The sequence below is a fragment of the Aedes aegypti genome, chromosome 2 (assembly GCF_002204515.2).
Source record: "Aedes aegypti strain LVP_AGWG chromosome 2, AaegL5.0 Primary Assembly, whole genome shotgun sequence".
In the NCBI taxonomy this organism is placed as follows: Eukaryota; Metazoa; Arthropoda; class Insecta; order Diptera; family Culicidae; genus Aedes; species Aedes aegypti.
The window spans coordinates 419653439-419668629 of record NC_035108.1 but is presented as its reverse complement, the minus strand read 5'-3'; the positions used below and the strand labels follow the sequence as shown (position 1 = coordinate 419668629).

Here is a 15191-nt window from a genome sequence, read left to right as displayed (position 1 = left end):
CTTTCTTCTCTATACAGGAGTGAAATTGGAATTTCAAAACCAAGAGCGTTACGCTGGCATGAAATATTTTAAACGTTTATAACTTTTCGCTGGCTTAACGAAATTTCTTGATTAGCACCTCAATCGAAAGATAAGACATCAAAGCTTCATGTCGTTTACTTACTGTATCCCACATACCTGTCCAAATAGTTTAATAACTGTTTTAAAATAGAACGTTGATTTCAAGCAAATCTATAAATAGGGGTGGCTAGAGAAAATTTGACGTCATTTGCTTTTCACTCTCCGATTGGCTCGCATCTCAGCAGGCGACAGATCGGCTTGCTCTGACCGGGCGTGCTTCTCAGGCACAGACATCGATAGCGAAGGACGCCCCCGTTTGTCTTGCTTCGCTCAAATCAAACTGTCGAGCGAGCGAGAGAAGATGCCGTCCGTAGCTAAAGCCATCACCGCTGCCGCCGCCTAGAAGAAGAAGAGGAAGCAGTCCACAGGTGAATTTGCGGTCGAACTGTGAACACGGTCGGGCGAGTCATTCTCGCTTTATGGTTCACCGCTTGTTTGCGTTCACCCAACCACCGTCATCGCCGCCGCAAATTCCATCGGCCGAGGAGCTGTTGACCCGCGCTTCAAAATTTCGACTCGTGATGAAATCATCATTGGTGGTCAAGAAGCAATCCCGTTAGGAGCAAATACCAGAAGCCCCTGAGTTTTGCTGGTCCGAGCAGTGTTATTTATCCGTAACAACATCGAAGCTTACAAAGCCATCAAATTTGTGGAAAAGAGTTAAAAGAGAAATATTTCCGACTTTATTTATAACTTCTAATATTCCTAAATCAATTTCACACGGCTTCATACAAAATTTCATTTGTCATAAATAATTTATGACTCAACCATTTGAGATTGTACTCGCGGACGCTGCTGCAGTGCCGTCGGGGTGAGTGCTCAACGATTGTAAAATAGAGTGGCTTTTCCAACAGCGCCTTTTATGTTCCATATTTTATGGGAACACTTTGATTAGGAAAATTATCCCATGTAACAAAATTGCGACATGCTTAGAATGCTTTTGAAAAGACATTCTCATTGAACAATTGTAATAATTTTGGCACCCATGAATCAGAAATTCACCGTCATAATAAAGAAAACGATTGATTATCAATAGCTCGTATTGAATATTCAGGGAATGCCAATCATTCCAACAATTCATGTTCGACCAATTTCTCACGTATTAGTATTCTCCACAATTTTCAAGTAATTCCAAGCCCAACACATTATTGGCACATACCCATTTCCCAGATTGGTCGATCAGAAAGAGCACAAAAGGGAGGAGCATCATCTGCTATTCCAAGGTTATAAAACATGCTGCCTTCGTTGGATTCAGTTTCATTCCATTTCCGCTTTCGAGCTGGTAAGAGCTCCTCCGAACTTGCTCACTATTGAGCTACGTTTCCAGATTTCAACTTAATCCCTGTGATCCGCTACTCTGTTGCTGTTGTGCACCCATGAAATATTTAGCTGGTTTGTCGAATAAACTGAGAACTTATTCACATCTTCTTATTCTTATTCTTCTTTTTATTCTTGACATTAACGTCCTCACTGGGACAGAGCCTGCTTCTCAGCTTAGTGTTCTTATGATACTTCCACAGTTATTAACTGAGAGCTTTCTTTGTCAAAGTTTCCATTTTTGCAATCGTATATCGTGTGGCAGGTACGATTATACTCTATGCCCAGGGAGTTTAAGAAAATTTCCATTACGAAAAGATCCGGGACCGACCGGGAATCGAATCCAGACATCTTCAGCATGGCTTTGCTTTGTAGCCGCGGACTCTAACCAAACTACTCGGCTAAGGAAGGCCCCAACTTATTCACATGCATTTGCAACTTTTTCGATTTTCCATACAAAATGACCAACTTTGGTAAGTTAGATCTCAGTTACTTATGGAAATATTGTCGAATGAAACATTCACAGAATATCAGATGTAACTTGAGTTTTAACATATATTTTTGAATAATTTTTCCAATTACAAGTTTTTAAGTAATAACGGTTTGACTAAACTGTAATTTTCGACGAAAAATTCAAAACTTTTTATCTTAAATTCTGATAGCCTTACACAAAAACTGTCTTCAGCAAACTTATTCATCTCGTCAAAATCTACAACTTTGCTGTTTAGTTATGTCAATTATAAAAAATCGTCAAAAAATTCACTTTAGTCAAACCGTTACTGCTTTTCAATGTGTGATTGGAAAAATCACTCAAAAATATATGTTAAAATTTAAGTTATTTCTGATATTCTGTGAAAATTTCATTCAAATCGGTTCATAAATAACTGAGATATGGTTTATCAAAGTTGGTTATTTTGCATGAAAAATCAAAAGAGTTGCAGTTTTTTTTCTCAGCGAAGAATCATCAACGAAAATAGCGCGAAAGCAATAACCAATCGCGTGCGAGTAGCGAACGGAGTGACGAAACAACTAAGCGAGAACCCCACCACTCGCCATCGGTGAAAGAAGCTCGAGCAAATAAAACCACTGGTTGGTCTGCTCCCAGCTCATTCACAAATCGAACGGCATAACGAACGGATCAAGCAGCGGAGCAGCAAAGAAGAGCGCGTGAAAGCCACAGCAGTGTGCGAGTAGCGAACGGAACCAGAGAGCAACGAAGCGAAAGCAACAACTGAAAATCATTCAGTGGACGGATTAGTAGTCAGCGCCAACCGGCGACCTGTTGGAAAGTAACGCCAGCGAAATATACACCATCTGCCTCTCCTTACCATTCATATTCTTGTACTTGATGAATGATGGTTTGGCGATGGAGCAAAGAGTTATTTAGGATGATTTTACTTAACAAAGAGTTGTTGATAAATATTCCAATCAATAAGAGTTGTTTTGAAAAAGTTCACTTCAAGCAGACTTTTCCTCGGAAAATTTCTGCTGCACCAAAGAGTTGTTAATGAAATTCCTGCAGCAAAGGGTCGAGGTTCTCCCCACGAATATTTCCAGCCAGGACCAGTCATGGCCCCCGCTTCCAAAAATCTCGAGTACGGAAATTGGAAAATGTATTAAAATTGCGACAAATTTTAAATACTATTCAATAAACTGTTTCTTGATCAATTGTAATGAGCAACTATTGATCTTAATTGATTTTTCTACATGTTGTCTATTGCGTTAATCTGAGAAATAGGCTATATGAAATTGATGTCTTGGCAAGGGACGTATAAGAAGAGCATTATGCTGTTATTGCATCCCGACGGCACTGCAGCAGCGTTCTCGGACCATCCTCAAATTGCCGTATTGTCGATTATTCGTGATAAATCAGATATTGTATGATGCTACGAGATGAATTAAGAGATTATAGCAAGTATGTGGTAAGCACATTAAGAAATATTACTAGCTATACTGTGTTTATCACGAGAAGTTCTCACTAGCTCGAAAGTGTAAATGAAATGAACCGAATCCAGTTGTTGTTACAGAGGGATTTTAATCCGCAGGTCATTCGTCCCTTAAATGAACCGAATCTGTCGAAGATAGTATGTTTTACATAATTTGAATTGCAGAAGATGCTCCTCCCTTTCGTATTCTTCGCCTTCTTCTGATTGACCAATATTTGGATAAGATACATGAAGTTGATGTCTTGGTTAGGGATTTACATACCTTGGAAAATTCACATGCGCGTTCGTATGGACAGTAAAAATATCAACATTATTTTAATAGCTTACAATAAATTAAAATCACGCATGTTTTGGTTTCGTGCAAATTTTAAATATTTCTGATCAATGTTCAATGTGTTCTGATTTATATACTATGGCATTTGCAATAGACTAATATGTAGAAAAATTTCAGATCAATAGTTGCTCATTACAATGGGTCAGGAAACAGTTTGTTGAACAGTATTCAAAATCTGTCGCAATTTTAATACATTTTCCAATATCCATACTCGAGAATTTAGGAAGTGTTCCCCCATTATATGATAAATCAACGATGCTGTTAGAAATACCATACAATGCTGAGTAGTATGATGTTAATACGGTCCGACGGCGCTGCAGCGGTAAATTCTCAAATTCATGTAATTATGTGGGGTAAATTATGTGAACCAAATTGTAGTATACCGCGATTTTTAGATCATTATAGATAAATCAGTAAATATCATCCAATAAACCCTTTTATGAACGTATGTTGGCCCTGAAAAGGGCCGATTGAGCTTGGATGCTGTGACCACGAGTTTACCACGAGTCGAAATCTAGAAGCGCGGATCGGTCAACCTAGAAATCTTGAGCGATTTCACAAACCAGATGCTGGATTGGCAGCTTGAAGCTCAGCAGATTTCTAGCATCGAGGTACTTCTCGCTGAGCAAGTTCGGGGGAGCTCTTACCAGCTCGAAAGCGGAATTGGAATGAAACTGGATCCGACGAAGGAAGCATGTTTCATAACCTCAGAATAGCAGATGATGCTCCTCCCTTTTGTGCTCTTCGCTTTCTGATCGACCAATCTGGGAAATGGGTATGTGCCAATAATGTGTTGGGCTTGGAATTACTTGAAAATTGCGGAGAATGCTACTGCGTGAGAAATTGGTCGAACATGAAATGCTGGAAGGGTTGATATTAACTAAATATTCAATACGAGCTATTGATAATCAATCGTTTTCTTTATTATGACGGTAAATTTCTGATCCATGGGTGCCAAAATTATTACAATTGTTCAATGAGAATGTCTTTTCAAAAGCATTCTTAATATGTCGCAATTTTGTTACATGTGATAATTTTGCTAATCAAAGTGTTCTCATAAAATATGGATTTCAAAGACGCTGTTGGAAATGGCACTCTATTTTACAATCGTTGTGGAATGTTGAGCACTCCCCCTTACGGCACTGCAGCAGCGTCCGCGAGTACAATCTCAAATGGTTGAGTCATAAATTATTCATGACAAATGAAATTTTGTATGTAGCTGTGAAATTGATTTAGGAATATAAGAAGTCATATATAAAGTCGGAAATATTTCTCTTTTAACTCTTTTCCACTAATTTGATGGCCCTGAAAAGGGCCGATGGCTTTGTTAGCTTTGATGCTCTTACAGATAAATAACACTGCGGGATGTTATCAGTTGATTGCCATGGTCAAACGGGGAATCCTCAACTCAAATGTATAAATTTGAGCATATTTGCTTATACGACGAACCGAAAGTTTCGTGGCGTGGATGGCGCACAACAGTAACAGGTAGTGGATCACCGGGCTTAAGTCGAAATCTGATGATGGCGGCGATGACGATGGCTGGGTGAACGCAAACAAGCGGTGAAGCACAAAGCGAGAATGACTTGCCCGACCGTGTTCACAGCTCGATCGCAAATTTTCCTGTGGACTGCTTGCTCTTCTTCTTCTTCTTCTTGGCGGCGGCAGCGGTGATGACTTTGGCTTCGGACGGCATCTTCTCTCGCTCGCTCGACTGTTTGATTTGAGCGAAGCGAGACAAACGGGGAGGTCTTTCGCTATCGATGTCTGTGCCTGAGAAGCACGCCCGGTCAGAGCAAGCCGATCTGTCGCTTGCTGAGATGCGATCCAAGCGGAGAATGGAAAGCAAATGACGTCAAATTTTCTCTAGCACCCCTATTTATAGATTTGCTTGAAGTCAACGTTCTATTTTAAAACAGTTATTAAACTATTTGAACAGGTATGTGGGATTCAGTAAGTAGACGACATGACCCTTTGATGTCTTGTCTTTCAATTGCGGTGCCATTCAATGAATTTCGTTAAACCAGCAAACAGTTATAAGAGTTCAAAATATTCCATGCCAACGTAAGGCTCTTGATTTTGAAATTCCAATTTCACTCCTGTTTAGAGAATTTTTATTTTACTTTCAAACTGTGCGGCATAATCAACTGCAAATTGAATGCATTTGTTCCCGATGGTTAGTGCCTGTGCTTTTACTGTTCATAAGTCGCAAGGTGGAACTTTCCCCGAGGTCGTGTACGACTATGACAAAAGCCAGGATCAGCAATTGGTATATGTTTGTTTGTCGCGGGTTACTTCACTGCAAGGACTATTTTTGACAAACTCTTCCAATATTTTTAAGTTCCAGCATGCTAAAGGCAGCAATTCTCCCAAAAGGGTTGACTTGAGGAATGAGCTGCAGCGCTTAGGCAATCATCGATTAGTGACGCTTTGAGACGAACTGCGTGAAATACTGGATCATAGCGGCCAAGCCTGCATATTGATGAGTATCAATGTACAGAGCCTAAATGCTCATGCAATGGATATTGCTACAAACCAAAGCACTGGACCGATTCTATCGATTCTAACGATTGAAGCACCCGTGCTATCAAACATCTAATCTACTGGAGGAGTTTGGCGAACTACAGCTGGAGCCAGAAACCGATCACCCAACCAAGCAACACAAGGAAACAACGACCAAACAAACAAATTCAATCATCTGGCATTATTCCTGGAACACCAAACACTGGCTTTCGGAACCACAGAACGACAAATGGTTCTTTTCAGGACAACCAAAATGAGTCCAAAAAGAGTTAACTTCTGAAAACTTCATCCGATCATTAACAACACAAAACTAGTACACTTACAAATTCATACACATGACAAATCAAATTATTAATCATCGTAGTTCTACGTCAACCCCGCGATAATGTAAAAGACATTACCCACCCCAATTTTTTCGCAGTGTACACCACTTAAATTTTGCATACAATCAGCTCGCGTTCAAAAACTACGTAGTTTCTATTATTTCACAAAAAAAAATTATACAAAATGATAAGCCGTTTCATCAAGTTACTTTCGACGTTTTTCTATCAGTGTAAAATCGACTCAAGTAGTGTTTTGTTTTGATTCGTGGTTAAGTCACTTTGTCTCTCCATACAGCTGGGCGGCGAAAGTAGTGGTTAGGTTGCGAAAGTTGAAAATCTTACTTTCGTCGTTTTGTAAATCCGGAAATTAAACGTTCTAACAGTGAAAAGTTGAGTTGGTACAGAGCGGTACGTGTAGAATTCCGCCTGCTTAACACGTAGGATCGATAAAGTAAGTTTGTATACTTTTTTGACTTGAGTCTGTATGAATAAGTTTTCGAGATTTCGTTTGGTAATGTCGCCGTTGAAGTGAATACACCGACAGCAGCATCCAGCAGTACCTAGTGGCGGAAATGACTCTTAAAGCCCTGGTGGGAAAAGTGTGTTTGGTTTCAGGCCAATGTGTCCGCATGCCGCATCAGTAATCGTCCTTCCGTGTAATAATTTTAAAACACTCTACCGAGAGGCACGTCCGCCACATTAATCCTCCGGAGAGTCTAACCACACGGGAACTGGCTTTATGGCAGATGGCCAGAGTGGGATTACGCTCAAATGGTGCGTTTTGTATATGGCCGACGAGCCTATTTTAGCCGTCGTTTTTGCTTCTTTGGTGACAATGCATAGCGCGAAATGAAGGTCGTTTCCATATCATTTTTTTGTGCTTGCCCTTAGCTCTCTAAGTGATGCATCATCCTAGCGCGAACATTCGGGCAAAATTTGTCCTTCTTCACTTGGAGAGAGCCATAATGTTTATGGTCACAAAAATACGTTCATTCGTTGAATCGATTTTAGTTTTTGCGATAGAAATCTGTAGAAATTATGGTAAAATTAGCTCTGTGTGAATCATAGTTTTTGTTTTTTCCCACAACCAACACAAAACCTCCTAGATTTCAGAATCGCCAAATTGCCAAAAAACGTGACTTGATTGCTCATTTTCCTCTGAGTTTGAGGCTCAAATCATGCCATTTTCCCTCATTAGAACGTTTGCCAGACAATCCATCTTCCCCAATCTGTAAATTGCCTTCGTACACTTGACACGTTTCCTTCTAATCCGCCGAAAAAGTCAAATATTTCCCACGAAAGATCGCTAAGACCCTACCGAAGAAAAAAAAGATACGCAATCGTTTGAAAAAGGCGAAAAGACGACCCGATCCTACATCACGCTGTTCTCTCGCTGTTGTCGTTCAACGTCATCGTTGAGAACCGGATTGTCACTTGACACAGCGACACAGCTTTCAGAAAGCAAACGAATCGGAAAATTGAATAGCTCGTTCCGGGGAAGCGAATGCGTCCTTACGATACATACATACATAGCTCCACATAGTCTAGTCCTTGGGCCATCTTCAGCTACTGGTGCTGCTGCTGTTTGGTCTTGGGACTTTCTTGTGTGTAGAACGGAGGAGGCAAGTGCACGTTGACAATATGTGCAATCTGCATTCGGTTCACCACGGGATGAACTTGTGCAACTCACGAAGTCACATACAGAGAGGGCGAAACATTACCCACTCTGCGGTGAGTGCAGAGGAAAACTGCTTGTGGTCGGAGTTGTGTCTTTTGAGAATGCAAGCTAAGCTCGCAAAGCTGAACGAATTTATACATTCAGTTATGCTGAAGCGGGGCTCTCTCAAACTCAATGGGAAACGAAGGATGAAATTTTGTCACCGACCATTTGACGCTTTCAAAATTCACCATCACCAAGGGTGTGAGGTTGAAGTACAACCGCAAAAATGGCATGCATGGACACTTGTTACTTATCAGGTGGGTAATGTGTGTAATCTATGAGAAATTTTGACGTAGGAGTAATTTGGAAGAGATGCTACAAAAAGCGGAATTTTACACGTTTTTCGAAAGAAAACCTGGTTGTTCTTAGGGGTTCTCGAAAGATTCTCAAGTGATTTACAGAGGATTCTAGGCATTGTATAAAGCTCTCAGAGGTCTGCAGCAGTTCACAAGCAATAATAATGAACGTAGAATTAATTCTTATTAAAACATGTGAGAGATTCAAATAAGGTTTGGTTGGCTGTTACATTCCGGTGCAAAAGTGTGGGATCAATCATTAAAACAAACATAAATGTTTAGTTCATATCTCTGTGATCTCCTGTCATCTAATCGAAAATGTATGTTCTTCATTCGTAGGTTTTTTATTAAAAATATTTCCAAGTTTTGTTTACTAAATTTGTATTAGGAGTCATGCCATTCCTCAGAAAGAAACGCTGATAAAAAATGGCCAATTGTTTCAGCGTTGGTCAAAATATTAAACCAATACGTCATTTGAACCTCAGTGATATTCGTTGAAGAGTACTTTTGAAATTTTGGCAGAAATATCTTATAACTTTTGAAAACCAATAGAAGATTTTTTCTCTTTCTTGACATTACGTTCCACTGGGACTGAGAATGCTTCTCAGCTTATTGTTCTAATAAGCACTTCCACAGTTATTAACTGGGAGCTTTCTTTGCCAAAGTTGCAATTTTTAGCATTCGTATATCGTGTGGCAGGTACGATGATACTCTATGCCCAGGGAAATCAAGGAAATTTCCATTACGAAAAGATTCTGCACCGACTGGGAATCGAACCCAGACACCTTGAGCATGGCTTTGCTTTGTAGATGCGGACTCTAACCATTCGGCTAAGGAAGGCCCCTCGCTCTCAAGATACACTTTATCGAAGCTACCCCATTTCACGCTATCATTACATACATATGAATAATCACATCACGATTTGATCTACTCACCACAAGTCGCACCATTAGCTCGATTATAAACCAAACATTGCACACCAGCTCCACGTAGAAGAATGCCTCATGTGGTTGACCGTAAGTTTCTTGCCAATTATCGACAATATTCGCCCCCTTACCGGACCGATAGGCAGAAGATATCAGCCTTCCTGCCGGTCTCTGGTAGAACCCACTACTGCTGGCGCCACTTCTCGTCGTAGGCCGTGGAGTTTCTTGCCTACTGGCCTCTGTAGGAGATGGCTCTCCACTCGTAGCAGATTCCTCGTCATCGCCTTCACTACTGGAGCTACTACTGCTACTGCTGGCACTCTCCGTCGGACCATAACTGGTCACGTTTGCCAGAATTGCACCGAAGCTGCTCCCGTTGGTGGAGACGTTCAGTATGGCTGGTATTTCCACCCGTAGCCCCGGATGAGTCTTTAGACAGAACGATATCACAGAAATGCAGATGAAGAAAACCGATATGCCGGCTACGATCTGAGGAGAGAGAAAAAGAGACATATTTGCAATCCAATCACGTTGTGTCAGGCATAAAATGTGTGACATTTGGCAGTCACATATGGACGGTGCTCCCCAGATTGTTATTATCGAAAAAAAAAACAAATCTCTATCTAATCAGTGTCCTTTTCATAATTTCAGTTTTTTGATGGTATGAGTTTACAAATTAATATCTAATTAGAGATATTCAAAAAGTGTTTTATTTAGGAAAGAATGTTACGACTGCTTAGCACAGATGTGATTTTTTCTGATACAAACAGTCTGGGGGGCACCGTAACATCAGATATGCACTCGATACATACCTTGGCACCGGTCGAGCTGGAAGGCTCATCGAAGAGTGCCCAAATTTTGGGCTTTGTCCGCTGCCAACAAGTCAGCTCACCGTTGAGGAGGGCTTCCTCGAAACCGAACAGCCGAGCAATGGCCTCCTCCGAGGGTTGTTCGTCATCCAGTTCCAGTTTATCCAAAATGGCCAAAGTGCTCTGTGGGAAGGAATGGTAAAACAACGAATAGTCAGACAAACTTAGCGCGAATCGAATGAAGCTGTGGGCGTCGTTGGTAGAAAATTGCATTATTGTGAACTGCTTGTTCACAGAATGGGAAACTTTAATTTGCGTATTGTTTGGTCGATTTTGCTGTGGGTGGATTCCTAAAACTGGCTGCTGTTAATCGAATTTGTTATGCAGAGAAATGAGTCTTAAAACTAAGAGAATCTTGTGCAAGTTTCAATAAGAGAGCGCATTTGAAGATTGTTAAAAGCATTGTGACATGACAAACAAAAGATTTTTAGAGCACTGAATCGTCCACGTTAACTCGTATAGTCCTTAACGGATTCCAATATTTTTTCCAGTGTCTCAGTAAATCTAGTTTCTAAAAGTGGCCAGAGGCACTCGAAAATGCTTATGTGGCCGGAATAATTCCGGTCGACCAGGTCAGATGATAAGTGTACTGTGCTTTTGTTCCCCTGTAGGTAGGCAAATTTCAAGTTGCAAACAGTTTCCGGAATCGGTTATAATGTGGCCACTATATCAAAGAATTTGAAGAAGAACGCATTAGTGTGAACCTTTTAGTTTGCGTTTTCTTATTTAAGTTTCTTTTTCTATAAGCGTTTCCACAGTTATTAACTGAGAGCTTGATTCTTCACATATTGTTGAAATTGTAAATTAATGTGGTTTTAAAGGCTGAAAATCTGTGTTACTTTCAATATCAATGGTTTTATTATATGATTTCGTTGCGATTTCGAAAATGAAATTAAGGTCATTCCTGGATGTATCTATGCAAAATACCTGGACTTTTTTGTTTATTCTTGCAAGAATTTGCCAACATTTTTTGTCGTCAGTTTTGTGGCTACAATCTCTTCACTTTTTCACTCAAACCATTGACATCTACTTATATCTCTTAATTGATTTTGGTGAGATTTTCAAATGATATATGCATCTGTATATTTCAGCAAACATTCTATCACAGTATTCTAAAATTTACTGATGAATTGTCATAAGAAATTGAACTTCTTTCCTAAAACATAAATAGCAGTTTATGGAGTTGACTCTTGTTGGATACCTTAAAACACTTTTGCAATAATCCTGATGAGACCTTTTTGGATTCCTGTTAAATTCTTGAGAAATATCTGAAAAAAGGTTTAAGAAAACCTTGTGAGATTCCTTAAGAAATCTTCAATAAACTCTTGGCATTACCGTTGATGGGTAGCTGGTGGGATTTTTGTTGGAACTTTCCCAAGCATTTGAGTTAATTTTTTAATCAAAAAGACACGTTTTGGAGGATAATCAGTGGTCGTTTTTCATACAAAATGGTCAAAATGAGAGATTTTCGATAACTTTATATTTCTTGTTTCGAATACTGAGTTCAGAGCGATTTGTAGTTAGCCTCGATTTAGCCTCGATATTTAATTTGCTGTTGTAGGGTTCTTTCGAGGCTAACTACAAATCGACCGAGGCTAAGGTTTTGGTGCATTTTATCATAAAACCGATAGCTGCATTGAAAAGATCACGTCTTTTCCAAGCGGAAAACATATAAAAACCTTTAGGTTTGACCACTTATTGCTGTTTAAAATGCCAAAACAAATTTTGCCATACTGACTTGCATGCAAGTTCCGAGGCTAACTACAGAAATCGAGGCTGAGAGGGAAATCAATTAAAATCAAGCTTCACAAAACGACCGAGGCTAAGGTTTTGGCTGAACGAATATGCAAATCTCGCTCACAGCAACATAGACGGGATCCACATGAAGCGATTGGTGCATCGGAATTGGAAATTCGTTTTAGTTTTCCCAACTTTTTCCTAAATTTACGGATTTTTGAAAAATACTCAGATTTTCAAGCATGAGCCTCACAAAACGACCGAGGCTAAGGTTTTGGCTGAACGAATATGCAAATCTCGCTCACAGCAACATAGACGGGATTCACATGAAGCGATTGGTGCATCGGAATTGAAAATTCGTTTTAGTTTTCTCAACTTTTTCCTAAATTTACGGATTTTTGAAAAATACTCAGATTTTTAAGCATGAGCCTCACAAAACAACCGAGGCTAAGGTTTTGGCTGAATGAATATGCAAATCTCGCTCACAGCAACATAGACGGGATCCATATAAAGCGATTGGTGCATCGCAATTGAAAATTCGTTTCAGTTTTCTCAACTTTTTCCTAAATTTACGGATTTTTGAAAAATACTCAGATTTTTAAGCATGAGCCTCACAAAACGACCGAGGCTAAGGTTTTGGCTGAACGAATATGCAAATCTCGCTCACAGCAACATAGACGGGATCCAAATAAAGTGATTGGTGCATCGGAATTGAAAATTCGTTTTAGTTTTCTCAACTTTTTCCTAAATTTACGGATTTTTGAAAAATACTCAGATTTTTAAGCATGAGCCTCACAAAACAACCGAGGCTAAGGTTTTGGCTGAATGAATATGCAAATCTCGCTCACAGCAACATAGACGGGATCCATATAAAGCGATTGGTGCATCGCAATTGAAAATTCGTTTCAGTTTTCTCAACTTTTTCCTAAATTTACGGATTTTTGAAAAATACTCAGATTTTTAAGCATGAGCCTCACAAAACGACCGAGGCTAAGGTTTTGGCTGAACGAATATGCAAATCTCGCTCACAGCAACATAGACGGGATCCAAATAAAGTGATTGGTGCATCGGAATTGAAAATTCGTTTTAGTTTTCTCAACTTTTTCCTAAATTTACGGATTTTTGAAAAATACTCAGATTTTCAAGCATGAGCCTCACAAAACGACCGAGGCTAAGGTTTTGGCTGAACGAATATGCAAATCTCGCTCACAGCAACATAAACGGGATCCAAATAAAGTGATTGGTGCATCGGAATTGAAAATTCGTTTTAGTTTTCTCAACTTTTTCCTAAATTTACGGATTTTTGAAAAATACTCAGATTTTTAAGCATGAGCCTCACAAAACGACCGAGGCTAAGGTTTTGGCTGAATGAATATGCAAATCTCGCTCACAGCAACATAGACGGGATCCATATAAAGCGATTGGTGCATCGCAATTGAAAATTCGTTTCAGTTTTCTCATCTTTTTCCTAAATTTACGGATTTTTGAAAAATACTCAGATTTTCAAGCATGAGCCTCACAAAACGACCGAGGCTAAGGTTTTGGCTGAACGAATATGCAAATCTCGCTCACAGCAACATAGACGGGATCCAAATAAAGTGATTGGTGCATCGGAATTGAAAATTCGTATTAGTTTTCTCAACTTTTTCCTAAATTTACGGATTTTTGAAAAATACTCAGATTTTTAAGCATGAGCCTCACAAAACAACCGAGGCTAAGGTTTTGGCTGAACGAATATGCAAATCTCGCTCACAGCAACATAAACGGGATCCAAATAAAGTGATTGGTGCATCGGAATTGAAAATTCGTTTTAGTTTTCTCAACTTTTTCCTAAATTTACGGATTTTTGAAAAATACTCAGATTTTTAAGCATGAGCCTCACAAAACGACCGAGGCTAAGGTTTTGGCTGAACGAATATGCAAATCTCGCTCACAGCAACATAGACGGGATCCAAATAAAGTGATTGGTGCATCGGAATTGAAAATTCGTTTTAGTTTTCTCAACTTTTTCCTAAATTTACGGATTTTTGAAAAATACTCAGATTTTCAAGCATGAGCCTCACAAAACAACCGAGGCTAAGGTTTTGGCTGAACGAATATGCAAATCTCGCTCACAGCAACATAAACGGGATCCAAATAAAGTGATTGGTGCATCGGAATTGAAAATTCGTTTTAGTTTTCTCAACTTTTTCCTAAATTTACGGATTTTTGAAAAATACTCAGATTTTTAAGCATGAGCCTCACAAAACGACCGAGGCTAAGGTTTTGGCTGAACGAATATGCAAATCTCGCTCACAGCAACATAAACGGGATCCAAATAAAGTGATTGGTGCATCGGAATTGAAAATTCGTTTTAGTTTTCTCAACTTTTTCCTAAATTTACGGATTTTTGAAAAATACTCAGATTTTTAAGCATGAGCCTCACAAAACAACCGAGGCTAAGGTTTTGGCTGAACGAATATGCAAATCTCGCTCACAGCAACATAAACGGGATCCAAATAAAGTGATTGGTGCATCGGAATTGAAAATTCGTTTTAGTTTTCTCAACTTTTTCCTAAATTTACGGATTTTTGAAAAATACTCAGATTTTCAAGCATGAGCCTCACAAAACGACCGAGGCTAAGGTTTTGGCTGAACGAATATGCAAATCTCGCTCACAGCAACATAGACGGGATCCAAATAAAGTGATTGGTGCATCGGAATTGAAAATTCGTATTAGTTTTCTCAACTTTTTCCTAAATTTACGGATTTTTGAAAAATACTCAGATTTTTAAGCATGAGCCTCACAAAACAACCGAGGCTAAGGTTTTGGCTGAACGAATATGCAAATCTCGCTCACAGCAACATAAACGGGATCCAAATAAAGTGATTGGTGCATCGGAATTGAAAATTCGTTTTAGTTTTCTCAACTTTTTCCTAAATTTACGGATTTTTGAAAAATACTCAGATTTTTAAGCATGAGCCTCACAAAACGACCGAGGCTAAGGTTTTGGCTGAACGAATATGCAAATCTCGCTCACAGCAACATAGACGGGATCCATATAAAGCGATTGGTGCATCGCAATTGAAAATTCGTTTCA

The 15191-nt window shown here is 39.4% G+C and overlaps 1 protein-coding gene across 2 annotated transcripts in view; it reads right to left on the bottom strand.

The window, feature by feature from the left end:
* Window positions 1–15191, bottom strand: part of LOC110677026 (potassium voltage-gated channel protein Shaw-like) — a 319054-nt gene that overhangs the window by 80759 nt on the left and 223104 nt on the right. For both annotated transcript variants that reach the window (XM_021847454.1, XM_021847452.1), the window contains exons 6-7: window positions 10318–10497; window positions 9515–9994 (exon numbers count right to left, since the gene is read on the bottom strand). In XM_021847454.1, coding sequence (XP_021703146.1) covers window positions 9515–9994; window positions 10318–10497 — 660 coding nt within the window. The remainder of the gene's footprint in view (window positions 1–9514; window positions 9995–10317; window positions 10498–15191) is intronic.